General features: G+C 37.1%; 1 protein-coding gene across 2 annotated transcripts in view; it reads left to right on the forward strand.

Annotated features, from left to right (window-relative positions):
- The window catches only part of LOC127881116 (protein ELYS-like), a 74439-nt gene that overhangs the window by 30952 nt on the left and 24047 nt on the right, over positions 1–19440 (forward strand). Inside the window, exons 19-32 of one of the 2 annotated variants that reach the window (XM_052428808.1) lie at positions 1481–1594; positions 2037–2138; positions 3262–3452; positions 5418–5512; positions 7376–7557; positions 10106–10253; positions 11182–11302; positions 12369–12440; positions 12819–12950; positions 16720–16907; positions 17290–17413; positions 17877–18125; positions 18420–18568; positions 18602–18706. In XM_052428808.1, coding sequence (XP_052284768.1) covers positions 1481–1594; positions 2037–2138; positions 3262–3452; positions 5418–5512; positions 7376–7557; positions 10106–10253; positions 11182–11302; positions 12369–12440; positions 12819–12950; positions 16720–16907; positions 17290–17413; positions 17877–18125; positions 18420–18568; positions 18602–18706 — 1972 coding nt within the window. Of the gene's footprint in view, positions 1–1480; positions 1595–2036; positions 2139–3261; positions 3453–5417; positions 5513–7375; positions 7558–10105; positions 10254–11181; positions 11303–12368; positions 12441–12818; positions 12951–16719; positions 16908–17289; positions 17414–17876; positions 18126–18419; positions 18707–19440 lie in introns of both variants that reach the window. The other variant, XM_052428807.1, reaches the window with a different exon arrangement.

The following is a 19440-nucleotide window of genomic DNA, read 5'->3' on the forward strand; positions in this document are numbered from 1 at the left end:
GTCACTGTGACCTTCAATGTTAAAATGTTAAAATTGTTATAACTTTGGTATGCTTGGACCTAGAATCTCAAACTTGAGATCAAACTTTCCTAATTGTCAATTCAAGTTCATATTTGTGACCTTAAATGTTATTGTTGTTCATGTATATGCATGCATTCAAAACATAACACAAGGTTTGCTCATGCCTTGAAAAGTACTTACATTTCATTTTGACCTTTGAACAATATTTCAGTAATTTAAGTATTGCATTGACAAAAACACGAAAGGTACTTTCCTGTCATTTAAATAAAAAATCCGGCTTCAATGCGGTCATCTCCGACCGCGGAACTCTTGTTTCTGTTTTTAAATTGTATTCTTGTTTTTTTACTGGAGCTTTTTACAACCAATGTTTACATTTATCAATATAAAGCATTTTATGACAAACTTTAATACTTGCCAAAATCTGTGAAAAGGACCCTTTAAGGTCCTGATATCTGGCAATAATTTGTAGGCCTAGATATCTAGCAATATTTTTTAGGCCCTGATATCTTGCTATCAATTTCATGCCTTGATATCTAGCTATCAATTTCAAGTCTGAATATTCATGTCTGTGACCCTGATATGTAGCAATCATTTTCCGCACTGATATATTGCTATATCAGGCCTATACATCTAGCTATAATTTGCCAGACATGATGCCTATCTATGATTTTCAAATGGTGACGCGTTACTACATGTATCATTTTGAGGCTATGATATTTTGCAGACCTGATATCTATCTATGATTTTTAACCAGGTTTTCCGAAGGAAAAAACTGGTTATTAGATTGGCGAATGCGGGCGGGCTGGCGGGCTGGCTGGCGGGCTGGCGGAATAAGCTTGTCCGGGCCATAACTATGTCGTTCATTGTCAGATTTTAAAATCATTTGGCACATTTGTTCACCATCATTGGACGGTGTGTCGCGCGAAATAATTACGTCGATATCTCCAAGGTCAAGGTCACACTTTGAGTTCAAAGGTCAAAAATGGCCATAAATGAGCTTGTCCGAGCCATAACTATGTCGTTCATCGTCAGATTTTAAAATCATTTGGCACATTTGTTCACCATCATTGGACGGTGTGTCGCGCGAAATAATTACGTCGATATCTCCAAGGTCAAGGTCACACTTTGAGTTCAAAGGTCAAAAATGGCCATAAATGAGCTTGTCCTGGCCATAACTATGTCATTCATTGTGAGATTTTAAAATCATTTGGCACATATGTTCACCATCATGGGACGGTGTGTCCCACGAAAGAATCACGTCAATATCTCCAATGTCAAGGTCGCCACGACTAAAAATAGATTTAAAAAAAAAAAAAAACTTACAAAGGGGGTTAATTTTTTTTGGTCATTTCAAAAGTTCAGTTTGAGTTTTCTCCCTTTATCAGATTTTTTTTTCACAATTAAACCTGGTTTTGTGACAATTTTGTCCCTTGTCAGATCTTGAATTGATCATTTTCAGGCCCTGATATCTAGTTACCTGTTGGACAACTGTGATATGTTGTCAAAGCACTGCCTGGTGCTGTACCTACTGCTGGACCTGGTGTCGGTAGATAGCTGTCAGGAGAATGAAAGTGTGAGTCTGACACTTTGTTTTCACACTATTATCAAACTTACGTGAAAGCATTTCCACCAATGTATAATATTTGTATATTCTTAATTTAAAAAATTGTTATAAGTATTTAACAACATTCTACTGCAGCGTTTGTTATTAAGTTATTCAACCCTACATGTATCACAACAGTTGTGACAAAAATCTGTGAAGTTTTAAGTTGAAACCCTTTTATGCTCAAATGGAAAGTGAAAATGGCAATTTGCAAACAGCATTTAACCAGAACAGGCTGCAAGTAACTCGAAGGATTTTCAGTTTCATAAAGTTGCAAATGAAGCTTTTAAAACTTGAATCTACTAAAAAGGTCTTTAATTTTATTAGATTTTCTAAAAGATGGATTATCAACAGGCCAGAATTTATATTTTAGCAGTAAAGGTAAAAAACACACTTTATTGTTTCATTTCAGTTCTTGGAGAAGGTAGGAGGATTTGCCCGCAGGTTTGGACTCCCCCCGACTCTGGTGAAGCTTATACAAGCATTCTGGCTGCTCGACCACAGGGATTTTGAGGTAACTGGGAATGAGACGCTTCCAAATAGGTAGAACATTAATCTTTACTCATGGAAACTGCTTCAAGGATTTAACAGTTTTCCTGACATCTGCAGTCAATTGTATAAATCTGGATAACTCTTATCCAACGGATAACTTTTGGTTATCTTCAATTTTATGATAAGATAACCAAAAGTTATCCGCTGGATAAGAGTTATCCAGATTTATACAATTGGCTAGATGTCCATGGAAGGAAACTCTGGCTAGGAAAAATCTGCATATGCTGTGCATTTTCTCGTATAAAAAAACATTGGATATTTTATATTCTGCTTTAAGACAAAAAACGTTGATATAATGCTTTAGAAAAAGGAATGGCAATTTTGTATTTTGCTACTATCAGAATCCCTCCTGTTGCTATGTTGTACTCTGCCATCAGAAATAAACCTGGCTATTTTGAATTCTGCTATAAATAACTGCAAACTGCAACTCCTGCTAGAACTAAATGATAATTTAATACCCTCTTTCACAACAGGAGGTAATGTATTGGATATCGTGTTCACCTAGCAACATGGAGGTTACAAGTTGGATCCCCCCTGGGAACATTCTTTAGAATTACCCCAAATAGACACCATGTACTGGTTCTACTCATCAAAAGGACAAAGGAGCATTTAAATAAACCAAAGGCTTTTGCTGTAATTGAGCTAAAATAAATAAGTAGTAACTCACAGGCAGCTATGTCCCTGCAAGTAAGAACTATCTCATTTTTTTGGAAACATTGGGAAAAGCACACATACTGTGCAATATGGTAAAAATTAACACAATAAAACTGAAAATGGGAAAATTTGCATAGTTTGATCTAAAGTTTAGGAATTATGGATCTTTTATATTGCTTCAAAATTAATCGCACAAGCCCATCTTAACATTCATTCACATTTGCTTGTGCTGAAATGTTTACTTTCAGTGCTCATTTTATTTGTTCACTTGCAGATAATGTGTTGTTTTTTTTGACAACTCTTTACTTCCTTTTGGGAATTTTTCAGAGGTCAATAGGGAAATTTGCAATTTTTCCTTGACTGGGAAAGTCTCTTAAGGGCACCCCAATAAGGAAGAAAAAAATCGCTGTATCCGTGTAATAATTGAACAGGAGGCCATGTCTCTAATGCTGGACCCTATGGTACGCGGGGAGTTCAGCAGGTGGCAGCACCGACGCGTGATCAAGTCCCTGCTGTACCAGGGGGATCCCCAGATGGCCCTGCGTTACATCACCACCCTGAGACCCGCCCTGAACACACCAGAGGAGGTGAAACTCAAACTCACCGTGCTCATGGCCAATGGGTGAGTTAGCTTGTTTTTTGCATTTTTTCCCTTTTAGAGCAGGGTCAATATAAAGGTATTGTGTGATGTCCTTCATGACCAATGGTGGAGATGTCTGATGTTGTATTTATTTTCCTTTTATTCCTTAATTTTCATTGGATTTCCTCAGTTACTACAAACACTTTAAGTGTGTATCTGAGTTGTCTCCTATCGCTTTGTTTCACTTTAATAGGTTTATGTAAGGATATTGTTTGAAGTGAGTGTATCATAGGAAGCGGTGAGCTGAGACCAAGACCCACCAAGCCAGACTTAGACTTAAGTATAAAGAGAAGACTTAGTCCCAAGAAATCTTACTTTGATTGAAGTTTGAGTTTGAATACAAGATTGCAGCAATGGTGTATATGTTTTATATGAAGAATAATGCCAGTGTTTTTTTTCACTTATAGGGGAATGGTGGCGGGGCCCATCCAAAGGGAAAAATGCGTCGTTTTTTAGGAAAAGGGGAAAATTAAAAATTCACTCTTTTATATGTAATGATATTTATTATATGAATACACATGTTTGTATGAATATAATATTCACAGCAGAATGTCTCTGTCTTTTTTCTGAAATATATATCAATGATTTTTTAACCAGGTTTTCCGAAGGAAAAAACTGGTTATTAGATTGGCGAATGCGGGCGGGCTGGCGGGCTGGCTGGCGGGCTGGCGGAACAAGCTTGTCCGGGCCATAACTATGTCGTTCATTGTCAGATTTTAAAATCATTTGGCACATTTGTTCACCATCATTGGACGGTGTGTCGCGCGAAATAATTACGTCGATATCTCCAAGGTCAAGGTCACACTTTGAGTTCAAAGGTCAAAAATGGCCATAAATAAGCTTGTCCTGGCCATAACTATGTCATTCATTGTGAGATTTTAAAATCATTTGGCACATTTGTTCACCATCATGGTACGGTGTGTCGCACGAAAGAATCACGTCAATATCTCCAATGTCAAGGTCGCCACGACTAATAATAGATTTAAAAAAAAAAAAAAACTTACAAAGGGGGTTAATTTTGTTTGTTCATTTCAAAAGTTCAGTTTGAGTTTTCTCCCTTTATCAGATTTTTTTTTCACAATGAAAACCTGGTTTTGTGACAATTTTGTCCCTTGTTCAACATTAGTTTCAGACAGTTCAGCCTTCATGCACTGTCTCAGTTTTCTTAGCCATTTTGAGTCTAAATGAGTTTTTTAAATCGATTAAATCGCAAATTTGAGCATTTTTTATCAATAAAATGGACCAAATTGGAATGTTTTATCAACAAATATTGACACAATATAGATACATCAGGCCTTTTCCTGGCCATTTTGGGAGAAAAATGCAATTCATGTGAAAAGTCCACTGATTTGGGAAAATCTTATGTAATTTAATATAACACTTTATAATAATTAGAAATCATATAAATTATAGTTATATACTTTGTTAGTTATTTATGAAATAAATTTGAGATATATTTATCATGATTATGAAACAGTTCTTTCTAAAAAAAAAAATAATTTTTTTTTACATCTGGAGGGGATTTTTTTTACAAAATGGGGAGAAAATATATACTCTTTTTTAAGGGGAATGGGGCCGAATATTGGCCCCAAAATTGCCATAAAAAACACTGAATGCCATTTGAGGTGTCAAATGTCAAGTTTTACTCAATAACAAAGAATATTTGCAATTTAACAGTTTTATGCATATTCTGTGTTCTCAGACTCTTTTTAATAAATACGTTCCCTTTTGTATTTGTAGTATATATATTTCTGTAAGTGAACATGAAGATATGATGTAAATGAGCTGTTTCTGCCTTCATGTAAGTGAACATGAATATGTGATTTAAATGAGCTGTTCCTGCCTTCATGTTAGTGAACATGAATATATGATTTTAATGATCTGTTCACTGCCTTCATGTTAGTGAATATGAATATATGATTTAAATGATCTGTTCACTGCCTTCAGGCGCATAGAGGAGGCGTTGGTGTACCAGAGGAAGTGTCGAGACAAGACCAGCATGCAGGACCTGTTGGCTCACCTGTTCCTGGGATGTCAACAGAGTGAGTATACAGAGTCGGGTTTATAATCATCCGCCAAAGACGGAGGGATATATTGGAATTGTCAGTCTGTCCATCCGTCTGGCACAATATTTTATAAGGTACATATCTCATAAACTATGAGATATCAACATGAATCTTCATGGGTGTATAGATATTAATCAGGAGAATACTCTTGCATGAAAACCATAACCCTACACTTTTTGAAATAAGTATTATGGCCCTTTTTTGTTTTTTGTATGTTGTTACTTTTCAGGGCTATATCTCAGATATGCTTCTAGATTTCCACATGAAACTTAATGGGTGTATAGTTATCAATGAGGAGACTTGCAATTTTAGGATATAACTGTATATCAAGATATTTGCACCCATCCATACACAAAATTGTCTTTAGCGGGTGATATGAAAGAATTTGCTTTTTTTCTTAACATTTAGGGAAGGTGCGTTGGGTCTTTTGGATTGTCGAAAATCATTGCTCTTTGGCTAAAATTGGGACATTGGTGTTATTTTTTGTGTGCTAAAAATAAAATACTTTAAAAATGAGAATACAAGTCTTTGTGGTATTTTATTCATTAAGGTTCAACTCATAGAGCTGAAAAGGAAAATGAACAAAATGTAAAAATGTATTTAATTAAAAAAAAATAACTTCAATTTTGAATTTTAGGCAGTCATTTAGGAAAAATGACTCAGTGTACCAATTCTCGATCAGAACCAATTCTGGAACGATTTTTATAAATTATAAAATTCACTCTTGGTGGAATCGTTCAATTTGAAATCGGGTCCCATTCTAAGTAAGTCCAATATGAATACATTCTATTGGCAAACTTCCCACTTAACAGCCTCTTCTTCGTAAACTTAACTGCAGACAAAGATTTATTGAACCAAGTAAAATTTTAATATTTTACCAGATAAATGAGTGGTCAAAATGTTTTGTTTTATAAGATTCAATCAATATGAGCGATGTTTTTATTTCCCTTTAAGGCTTTTTACTACCTTTCACTTTGTTTACAACTGTAAAATAAGCGATTACATCCTTGACCTTGCCCTGTTTTCTTTTTTTATTTTGATGGATTAGGTTGCAAACAACTAAGTTGTTTTATGGTCAATTCGTACTGAAGCCAACTCGTAACTTGGTAACATTCAACCACATTTATTAAGAATAATTTTATTCATAAATATAATACATCTATTTAGATTTTCTTTTTATTTCTTTTCGACAAATGACACGAAGAAAATGAAATAAATACTCAGTCTATGCTCTACAAGCAGCAGTTAGAGAAGTCAAATAAGGAAAAATGTTTGTCCAAAGTATCAAGAAGTATCTTTCGATTAAATGAACAAAATATATAACTAATGATTATCCACCTCAGTTGCTATGTAAATAAATTTATTTTACCAGTTTATGTGTGTGTTGCAAATGTCTGATGGCTTGCTTTAGTGAACGTTCGATAATTGGTTCCAAACGGGTTGCAAAATGTAAACAGAACCAACTTCATAATCATTTGACCCACGGTCATTTACATTTTATAGTTTCAGAAAGAGTAGTCTTTTACCTGAAATATCAGATTAAATTTATTTTAAAAACATGAAACAGTTCGACAAATTAAATAAAATCGGCAAAAAATCGTTTGAGAATTGGTGCCCTCAGGCTTTACTTTTTGACATTTAGAATAAGACCAATTGTGGCCCTAAATGTGAAAAAAGTATTGCATCCTGCAGGAAACAATGTACAATGAGTGTTGATTATGGAGCAATAATCCATTGTGTGCAGTGGTTCGTTAAGTGTGAAAGTAGGTGATCGATTTTTTATCTATTTCCCCCCAAAAAATCTGTATATTGTACTACTTTGATTTACATAAAATTCAGCAAACACGGTGGACCGCCTGCTGCAGCTACACCTCAGTGAGGAGGAGGAGCGCCACCTGGTGACCTTCTTACAGGACAGCTCAGAGCCTCACTCCCAGGAGCTGCTGGTCACACACTACCTGCAGAGGGCAAAATTTGTCGAGGCCATACAACTCAATGAGAAACTGAAACATACCATCATGGTACGAACTTGTTACTTGTTTTTTTATATTGAACTCAATGATAAATTGAAACATACCATCATGGTAATACCTTCGTACTAGTATATACAGCTCAATGAGAAACTGAAACATGCCATCATGGTACAAGCTTGATACTTGTATCATGGTAAAAACTTTGTTTCAGTATTTATATATCAATGAGGAACTACAGCACACCATCATTGATATCACATGGTACTTGTTTATGAGCCTCGCTCAGTGACACCTGATTAAAATGCATGTGCAGAGTGTCCTCCCCAATTAGCCTGTGCAGTCTGCACATCCTAATCCCGGACCACACTTTCAGCTTTTATTGTATTTTTTTGTTCAAAAAAGGTTTTTTAAAATGAAAATTTTGCTTTTTAGCTCTACTGGCCGAAGGCCTGAAGAGCTTATGTCATGGCGTGGTTTCCGTCGTCAGTTAGACTTTTTGTGGTTTACGCGATAAAGTCCACAGTTTTCATCCGATTCTTTTCAAACTTGTTCAGTGTCTTTATATTAATGAGGACTCGAACCCTATTGAAAATGGATTACATCAGAGTAAAAAGTCCAGAATTATCTCCCCTTGAATTTGAGAAAATTGTGAAATAAGGCTTGTTTATGCAATAAAGTCCACAGTTTTCATCCAATTATTTCCCAACTTGCACAGTGTCTTTATCTGAATGATGAGTCAAACCCTATTAAAATGAGCAATATCGGAGTTATAAGTCCAGAATTAAAATGAATTTTAATTCATTTTAATGGCTCCCTTGAATTTGAGAAAAAAATAAAAATTCAGTTTTTTTATATGATAAAGTCCATAATTTTCATTTAATTCTTGGAAAAGTTGCACAGTGTCTTTGTATCAATGAGGACTCAAACCCTTTTTTATGCCCCCCTTTGAAGAAGAGGGGGTATATTGTTTTGCACATGTTGGTCCGTCAGTCCGTCCGTCCACCAGATGGTTTCCAGATAACTCAAGAGTGCTTATGCCTAGGATCATGAAAGTTCATAGGTACATTGATCATGACTGGCAGATGACCCCTATTGATTTTCAGGTCACTAGGTCAAAGGACAAGGTCACAGTGACTCGAAACAGTAAAACAGTTTCCGGATGATAACTCAAGAATGCTTAAGCCTAGGTTCATGAAACTTCATAGGTACATTGATCATGACTGGCAGATGACCCCTATTGATTTTCAGGTCACAAGGTCAAAGGACAAGGTCACAGTGACTCGAAACAGTAAAATGGTTTCCAGGTGATAACTCAAGAATGCTTATGCCTAGGATCATGAAACTTTATAGGTACATTGATAATGACTGGCAGGTTACCCCTATTGATTTTCAGGTCACTAGGTCAAAGATCAAGGTCACAGTGACTCTAAATAGTAAAAGGGTTTCGGGATGAAAAACTTAAACCTTGATTAAAGTTTTGGTCCGTCCACCAGATGGTTTTCGGATAATAACTCAAGAGCGCTTAGGCCTAGGATCATGAAACTTCATAGGTACATTGATCATGACTGGCAGATGACCCCTATTGATTTTCAGGTCACTAGGTCAAAGATCAAGGTCACAGTGACTTGAAACAGTAAAATGGTTTCAGGATGATAACTCAAGAATGCTTACGCCTAGGATCATGAAACTTTATAGGTACATTGATAACAACGGGCAGATGACCCCTCTTGATTTTCAGGTCACTAGGTCAAAGATCAAGGTCACAGTGACTTGAAATAGTAAAATGGTATCCGGATGATAACTCAAGAATGCTAACGCCTAGGATCATGAAACTTTATAGGTACATTGATCATGACGGGCAGATGAGCCCTATTGATTTTAAGGTCACTAGGTCAAAGGTCAAGGTCACGGTGACAAAAAACATATTCACACAATGGCTGCCACTACAACTGACAGCCCATATGGGGGGCATGCATGTTTTACAAACAGCCATTGTTAAAAAGAGCAATATTGAAGTAATAAGTCCAGAATGACTTACCGTTGAATATGAGAAAATTTTGAAATCCCACTTGTTTACGCAATTAATTCCACAGTTTTCATCAAATTATTTCCAAATTTGCACAGTATCTTTATATCAATAAGGACTTGAACCCTATTGAATATGAGCAGTATTGGAGAAATAAGTACACAATAATCTCCCCTTGAATTTGAGAAAATTCTCCTTGTTTGTGCAATTAAGTATACAAATTCCATCTTATTCTGTCCAAACTTGCACAGTGTTTATAGCAGTAGAGCGATTCAGGCCCTCATGGGCCTCTTGTTTTTACAAAGCTAATCCACTGCTTTGTTATTAATAAGCTTATTAAACTATGCTGAATCTTTGATTATGATTGCTGGGGTTAATGACACAACTCCTCAAATTTAGTAAATTTTTCCCTTATTCAGTCCTGGGTTTTTCAAGATGTAACTTACTTTAGAGGGGAATTTTAATGATATTATAGGGAAAAAATGATGTGCCTTTTGAACAAGGTAATGTTTCCAAAATCTCGGTACCAAATTCAATTAAAAACATCACTGATGCTGTCATCATTTACAGACAGAGGGATGTTCAAAGGCCCGTGAGCGCGCCTCTGCAAGGAATGCAATTGTGGAGCGGTACGCCAGTGTGCTGCCCAGTGTACAGAGGAGACTGCTCTTTGAACAGGTCCATGTTCCGAAGAAGAATACACAGTGGAGGAGGGAAGGTGAGAGATTACAGGCTGGCTACATCTGTAATACTCAAAAGTGAACATCTTAAAGCTTTTTTTTTATGCCCCTGGATCGAAAGATTGGGGGCATATTGTTTTTTGCCTGTCTGTGTGTCATTCATTCATTCATTGTGTGTGTCCCAAAACTTTAACCTTGGTTCAAGTTTTGCAATAACTTTTGCATTATTGAAGATAGCAACTTGATATTTGGCATGCATGTGTATCTCATGGAGCTGCACATTTTGAGTGGTGAAAGGTCAAGGTCATCTGTCAAGGTCAAATATATGGCTTCAAAGTGGCGCAATTGGGGGGCATTGTGTTTCTGCCAAACACATCTCTTGTTTATCCTTGAAAATAGAGTGGAATTTTGGATTCATTCTTTTGGTCAGGGAGTGTGTTGATCTTTTTGCATAAAATGTTTAGTTGAAGTGATTTTATAGAAGCTTGTATTAAATATGTCATCATAATTTAATTTGCATGACACTTTTGCATCCCCTGAAATCCAAACATTCTTGAGTTTTGGGCCCTTTAGGTGATGATATGTTCACCAAATGTCAAGTTAACAGTGCAACATTATTTTTCTCAGTGTTAGGGATAAATTGAGCCATATTGTAGGAAAATTGGATATAATGCATGTGGTTAAAGTGTCAGTTTGCACAGGCTAATCTGGGAAGATACTTTTTGCCTCAATTGGATTTTAGATAGATTTTGTTTAAATCAAAAATTGTTGTGTTTTTTTAAGTGTCATTCCTGATCAACCTTTTAGCATTGTTAATGCTACTATGGTATGGCACTCAATGCACATGCATGAAGCTCAGTTTTCCAAGAACAAAACTCAATTATTAAAAAAAAAAAAGCTAGACTACACCCTTTTCTCAAATCAAGACAAAAGTCCTGTAAACGACAAATGTTCTACGTTCTCCAGTGCGACGACCCAACCCCCTGTCCACAAAGATCACCCAGTGCCGTGGTAAGGTGACCTCCCAGTCCACATACATCATGACCATCATGGAGACTCTGGATGAAATGGAGGACAAACTGCCTGGGTACAAACTGAACCCTTTCCAACTCGGAGGCAAAGTGAAAATGGCTGTGTGCAAACAGCATAAAACCAGAACAGCCTGCGAGTAACTTGCAGTCTGTTCAGGTTTTATGCTGTTTGCTGCTCATCAGTATCTTAAGGGTTGGAAATGAAGCCTTTCAGACTTTAATGTATTAAAAAAGGACTTGAATTTCATTGTATTTTCTAAAGAACTTCAAGTACGTCAAAATGCGTTAAGGGGTAAGGGTTAACTCGTTCACATTTCAGTTGGATTTTTTGGTCAAGTTTGGACCTTTACTTTTGCCCCATGATTCCCGATATTAAAAGTATAGAGTTTTTTTTACAAATTACAGCTTTTAATTAGCAACTCAAGGTTTAAAAGGGCCTTTTCACAGATTTTGGCATGTATTGAATCTTGTCATTAAATGCTTTATATTGATCAATGTAAACTTTGGATTTATAAAGATCCAGTAAAAATAACAAGAATAAAAATAAAGAAAGAAACAAAAAGTAACACTCAATTTGGCTTGAACCACTGACCCCTGGAGTTAAAGTCTATATATTGTAATAGTTTTTTTTACATTGTAATAAATTTGCAACATTTATTTCATCTTCATATCTCCTGCCATATGTAATACTGAAAACACTTATACTCAATTTAAGTCTACAAGTAAGCAGAAACACACACCAATTTCCCGATTTGTCTCAAACAATGTGATGTTTCCCTATCCAAAGTTCACTTGTCCCATTCTCAAAATGGTGAACAAACACACTTACATAACACAAATACTGTATAGAGCATTAATATCTCGTCAGACTTTAGCATGAGAAAATGATGGTATTTAATATCACACCAACACTTATAAAATGAAGTACATACAATGGATATTTTTCACCTAAACATACACTCATAAGGGAAAAAAGGAAAACGTTTTATTCCTAAGTGATCTGGAAATTTGTGTTGGCAGTTTTTGTCTTTCATAAAAGCCCATGTAACAATGTAATACACATTTTAATTAATTAAGAAGACTTTAAATGATAACTGCTCATCATCATGTTTTGTCTTTCAGTGATAGACCTTTGGACAAGTCTGTTGGTCCATTCATATGTACTCCTGTAACTCCTGCGCGCAACTCTGTCAGGTATGTGGAATCATAATACACCCTTATCATTCCTGACTGTGATTGTCTGTTAAAAATATGTTCCTATCCCTTCATCATGTTTACATGCCTTGATGTTTGAAGATAAGATACTCTTGCCAGGTTATAATTTTTAATGTATACAGCATAATTATAGGCCTTTAACTATTAATACAAGTATGACATTTAAGTGCATTTTTGGTAGCTGTTTGTTTAATGTTCTTTATATTACAACTTGTTAATTATTTAAAATACAAACTAGCAACAATCAGCGTTCAGAAAAAATTACATATAAGAAAAATATCAAAGCAATTTAGGTTCAAATTATTTGACTGCTATCATCGATTTCACATTCCCTGTTTGTTCTTCTGCCCCTTCCAGGGACACCCCGGTGACCATCTACCCAGAGCTGACAGAGACCCTACACACGTCCCGCGGCCCTTACCTGCTCAACAAGTCTCTGACCATGCTGTATGGGGCTGAGGTGCAGACTCCCACCAAGGGAGATAGAGGGTAATTGAGCCTCTGCGAAAATGGGGCTTAACCCTTTGCATGCTGGGAAATTTGTCGTCTGCTAAAATGTCGTCTGCTGAATTTCTAAAATAAGCATTTTCTTCGATTTGTTTCACAGAATTCTATCAGAATAGCAAACAGTTTGGATCCTGATGAGACGCCACGTTCTGTGGCGTCTCATCTGGATCCAAACTGTTTGCAAAGTCCTTCAAAATTCGGTTCCCGCACTGAAAGAGTCAATGCAGATGCTGATAGTGTTTTTTCAAATTAGCCTGTGAAGTCTGCACTTCTGTGCTTAAAAAGAGACTATTTTAATGAAAAATGTGTATTATTTAGTTTAACCCTTAACCTCACAGATACACATTTTGGTGTATTTATAGTCCCTTTAATAATCGAATTGTATAAAAAGTCCTTTCTTAGTAGATACAAGTTTTTAAGGCTGTAATCCTAACCCTAAGATACTGCTGATGAGCAGCAAACATCATACAATTTGATCAGGCTGTTAGTAACTTGCAGCTGATGAGCAGCAAACATCATACAATCTGATCAGGCTGTTAGTAACTTGCAGCTGATGAGCAGCAAGCATCATACAATCTGATCAGGCTGTTAGTAACTTGCAGCTGATGAGCAGCAAACATCATACAATCTGATCAGGCTGTTAGTAACTTGCAGCTGATGAGCAGCAAACATCATACAATCTGATCAGGCTGTTAGTAACTTGCAGCTGATGAGCAGCAAACATCATACAATCTGATCAGGCTGTTAGTAACTTGCAGCTGATGAGCAGCAAACATCATACAATCTGATCAGGCTGTTAGTAACTTGCAGCTGATGAGCAGCAAACATCATACAATCTGATCAGGCTGTTAGTAACTTGCAGCTGATGAGCAGCAAACATCATACAATCTGATCAGGCTGTTAGTAACTTGCAGGCTGTTCTAGTTTGATGCTAGTTGCATTTAGAAAATTTCAATTAGAAATGACTCTGAAAGGTTTTGAAGTTTTGTGTGTGACACAACTAATTGTAAATCATAAAGTGTCATGTTTTTGCAAGGTTTACAAAATGTCTTCTAATTTTTGGACAGATATTATTTATGCCCGTCTTCCAAACAAATGGGGCTTTTATGCTTTTCATCTGTCTGCATGTCATTTGGTAGGTCTGTAGACCATTTGTGCTGAAATATATATATATATGGGAACATATTGAAAAACAGTCATGCAGCCTGTTATGAGGGTCACTTACGATGAACCCTCTAACAGCCAGTTTGTTTAAAAATATTGTTATTTCCATGGCTGGCTGATGTTTATCTATAAGGGACAGACAATATAAAAATGTTATGCATATTTGTTTGATTGAGAGAGGTGGGACATTAATGGTTCACAACTATCTCTTGTTGCAATAGTAATGCCTTTTTTTGGTGATTTATTTATTTTGCACATGTGCATTTACATTTTACCCATGGTATTGATTGTCATAGCCAGCTCGTCGTGTCGTCCGCCGTCCGCTTAAACCTTTACATTGGCTCTAAAATCAAAGTGCTTCCACCTACAACTTTGAAACTTCATATGTAGATGCACCTTGATGAGTTTTACACGCCAAACCCATTTTGGGGTCTCTAGGTCAAAGGTAAAGCTCACTGACCTCTAAAAAAATAAATTCTGACAAGCTTTCATTTATTCAAAACTGCACCGCAGCCGAGCGTTGTCACCCGTTACGCGGTGCTCTTGTACTAATTTTCTTCCTGCCTAATATTGGTAAAACGCTCCAGTTATTTACTTTTTATAAATTAGGCAGTCTTCTGTTTGCATTTCATAAAACAGGATGACTGGGTATGCTTTTTGTCCCGTACCGATTTCATCAGAGGGGACTTATGGTTTGCACTCTGTGTGTCTGTCAGTCAGTCTGTCTGTCAGTCCGTCAGTCTGTCACACTTTTCTTGATCCTGCAATAACTTTTAAAGTCCTTCATATTTTTTCATGAAACTTGAAACATGCATAGATGGCAATATGGACATTATGCATGTCATTTCATTTTGTTCCTACGTCAACAATTCTGGTTGCTATGGCAACAAATAAAAAAAATATATAAAAAAATCCGACAATGGTGGAGCCGGTAGGGGACATATATTGCTTGGCAATAGTCTCGTTTTTCATAATACAACATGACTTCTTTTTACTGTTTATACAACAAAATGACTTCTTTTAAATGTTCATACTACAACAATTACCTTTTTAGCTCATCTATTTTTTGAAAAAAAATTATGAGCTATTGTCATCACCTTGGCGTCGGCGTCCGGTTAAGTTTTGCGTTTAGGTCCTTTTTTCTCAGAAAGTATCAATGCTATTGCATTCAAACTTGGTACACTTGCTTACTATCATGAGGCGACTGGGCAGGCAAAGTTAGATAACTCTGGCGTGCATTTTGACAGAATTATGTGCCCTTTTTATACTTAGAAAATTGAAAATTTTGGTTAAGTTTTGTGTTAAGGTTCATTTTATTCCTTGAGTATCAAAGCTATTGCTTTCATACTTGCAACACTTACTAACTATCATAAGGCGACTGTGCAGGCAAAGTTATGTAACTCTGACTGGCATTTTGACAGAATAATCTGCCCTTTTTATACTTAGAAAATTGAAAATTTGGTTAAGATTTGTGTTTAGGTCCACTTTATTCCTTCAGTATCAAAGCTATTGCTTTCATACTTGCAACACTTATTAACTATCATAAGGGGACTGTGCAGGCAAAGTTATGTAACTCTGACTGGCATTTGGACGGAATTATGGGCCCTTTATACTTAGAAAATTGAAAGTTTGGTAAGTTGTGTGTTTTGGTCCACTACCCCTAAACTATCATAGATATTGCTTTCATACTTGGAACACTTGCAAACTATCATAAGGGGACAGTAAAAGGACAAGTTGCATAACTCTGGTTGTCATATTTACGGAATTATGGCCCTTTTTTACTTAATAACTTTGAATATTTTGTTATTTTTTGTTTTATTGCACTTTACTTCTTAAGTATCAAGGCTATTGCTTTCAAACTTCAAATACGTGCTTACTATCATGAGGGTACTGTACCTGGTAAGTTGAATTTTACCTTGACCTTTGAATGACCTTGACTCTCAAGGTCAAATTATTAAATTTTGCTAAAATTGCCATAACTTCTTTATTTATGATTAGATTTGATTGATACATTGACAAAACAACTCTTATCTGACATACCACAATAGACTCCACCCAAACCATCCCCCACGCCCTCCCCCCCTCCCCGAATCCCCCCCCCCAATTTTTTTAATTATTTTTTTAAAGTTCATCTCACAAATGACCACCACACCCTCACACTATACCCCCCCACCCCACCCCCCCCCCCAATTTTTTTTTTTAAACAGTTAAAAAACAAATATTTATTTTTATTATTTTATTTTTGATATACCGTCCAACCATGGCACCCAAGAATCCCCTCCCCCCACCCCCGATTTTTTTTTGTGCATTTTTTTTCGCATTTTTGGAAGATAATGTAATAAATGACCACACCACCACACTATACACCCCTCTTCACTCCATCCCTCCCTCCTTTGTGATTGAAATTGAGAGTCCCTTCACCTTTAAAAAGAAAATAGATGAGCGGTCTGCACCCGCAAGGCGGTGCTCTTGTTTTACTTTTCATACAACAAAATGACCCCTTTTCAATGTTCATGCAACAAAATCACTGTTGTTAATTTTCATACAACAAAATAACTCCTTTTTTCTCCTGTTCCCGCCTTTTCAGGAGTCGCTTTGTTTCCGCGGCCTGCATGACATTGCTGCAGACTCCGACAGTCAAGAAAATGACGCCAAGGAAATCCAGTTTGTCGACAGGCAAGGCAGTCACTCCACAGTCCATACTGAAAGTGCGCAACATGATCTCCAACACATCCCCTAGCCCGCACAAAACTAGCACTACACCAAACTCACTTGGTAAATATAGTATAGTATATAGTTAAGAGTTATTTATATATGCTTGCATGCATTGAAAGCCTTGGACATGTGTGGACATTCTTCAGTCTCAAAAAGAATAAGTACTTGTTTTTTCTAGGTAGAACCTTTGAATGCTTTCTGTTGGAGAGATAAGCTTGGACTCCCCCCCCCCCCTCCCGTCCTGTTTCACCATTGTTCATTTTGTTGAGCTCATTAGGAGCAGAGTTTGATAAGTACTGAAAAATAAAAAAAAAGAATCAAAACAGTTAAGTTTCTTTGAGTCATAGGTAAGCAACCTTTGCCCTTCGTCTAACTTGTTTCCTGCTGATATAAACTTGTTAAGTCTGATACCAGCATAAACCTCTGTCTATGTGCATTCCAGAGTTGGAGGGCAGCGGTCGCAAGGCCCCCCGTAAGCTGGGCTATGGCTCAGGCTCCGGGACCCCTCTGTCTAGCATTCCCCGACATCTGGCCACCGAGATGAGCTCACTGCCTGCCACGCCCAAGTGAGATACTGCATGGCTTCTCTGCCCTTTCTTTTATAGCGAAGCTTTTTCATTAATTATTTGAGCATAGATCAATATTTTGATCTTTTATCTCATCTGGGTGTAAAATTGTTTTACATGTAAAAAGAGCCATTGTTTGTAAAATACTTATCAAACATGCTAAAAGAGAGAGAGAGAAGAATTAAGAAGAAGCATTTAGATATTGTTAAGTCTGAATTTAGCCAATTTCAACTGTAGTACTTATTTATATACTGTAGAATCATTTACATTTGTTGGCGAAACATTTTGTGGTTTTCCAAATATTGTCTTTAATTTCTGATTTTGAAAAAAAGGAGGAATTTAAGTTAATCCTTATCAGGTGTTTGTGTAAAGTTCGAGAATCGGTCAAACCATGAAATCAAATAATCATGATTTTTTAAAACTGGTAAGCATCTGTTGCAGCTATCACTTCTGTCAATTTCAGGTCAGTGTCCTTTGCAGAACCAGACGATACAGAGGTCGGAGTGACACCAAAGAATACAGGGTCATTGAAACCTTCCACTCCAAAGTCTGTCTCGTTTGCTGACAAATCCATCTCCACGGCAACCAAACTGCAGCTCCTGTCAACACCCAAGCAGTTGAGATTTGCAAGTGAAAGGTCACTGCCAAGTTCAAGGTCACCAGAGGGTTCAAGGTCAAGGTCATTGGAAGACAGGAGCCCTACTCCTGAAAGGTGAGTTGTTCTTGTACTGGTTTGCCAAGTTTCTTGACATATGTTTATTAATTTATATATGTGAATTGTTGTGCAAAAGTAACAAACTAAGTTTATTGAAATTAAATGAAATCGCCGTGATTTATCAATTCCCTGGTCACATTTTCTGAAGATTTTATTTTCACTGACTGGTTCCTTATTTTGAGTTGTTGATACATACCTTGATTTGAGTAGACACAAAAACTTGAAAACATGTCCAGCCAGCCAGCTTGTTATTTTCACCATAGCATACATAGACATTTGTTTCAATGATAGCCCCGAGAAGTCTCCAAAGTTTGCATTGCATTTGGACCATCTCCACCGCAAGCCCCTTCATGAAGAAGAGTCCCTGGTTCGTGCAGATGGAATCAGCAGACCTCCAGGGCCAGTGTGTGGAGAAATGGAGAGACGGACGGAGCCAGTGGGTGGAGAAATGGAGAAACGTATGGAGCCAGTAGGTGAAGAAATTGAGGAACGGACTGAGCGAGTGGGTGGAGAGATGGAAGGTGAAGAGGAGTTTGTGCTACAAGTTGAGGAGAGTGATGATGGAAACATTAGTGATGGTATGATTTCATATTTAATTTCTGTTCTAATTCAATTGGTTCGCCTGTTACCATACTCAGATTTCTGCTCTCTTGGTGATCTTCGAGAACTTTCTTGAAAAAGTCTTCTGGAATGATATGGGCCGTGCTCTGTGAAAAGGGAGTTTAATGCATATGTGTAAAGTGTCGTCCCAGATTAGCCTGTGCAGTCTGCATATGTGTAAAGTGTCGTCCCAGATTAGCATGTGTAGTCTACAGTATGTGTAAAGTGTCGTCCCAAATTAGCCTGTGCAGTCTGCAGTATGTGTAAAGTGTCATCCCAGATTAGCCTGTGTAGTCTACAGTATGTGTAAAGTGTCGTCCCAGATTAGCCTGTGCAGTCTGCATATGTGTAAAGTGGCATCCCAGATTAGCATGTGTAGTCTACAGTATGTGTAAAGTGTCGTCCCAGATTAGCCTGTGCAGTCTGCAGTATGTGTAAAGTGTGGTCCTAGATAAGCCTGTGCAGTCTGCATATGTGTAAAGTGTCGTCCCAGATTAGCATGTGTAGTCTGCAGTGTGTAAAGTGTCGTCCCAGATTAGCCTGTGCAGTCTGCAAATGTGTAAAGTGTCGTCCCAGATTAGCCTGTGTAGTCTGCAGTGTGTGTAAAGTGTCGTCCCAGATTAGCCTGTGTAGTCTGCAGTATGTGTAAAGTGTAGTCCCAGATTAGCCTGTGCAGTCTGCATATGTGTAAAGTGTCGTCCCAGATTAGCAT

This window comes from Dreissena polymorpha, chromosome 5 (genome assembly GCF_020536995.1).
Source record: "Dreissena polymorpha isolate Duluth1 chromosome 5, UMN_Dpol_1.0, whole genome shotgun sequence".
Taxonomy (NCBI): Eukaryota; Metazoa; Mollusca; class Bivalvia; order Myida; family Dreissenidae; genus Dreissena; species Dreissena polymorpha.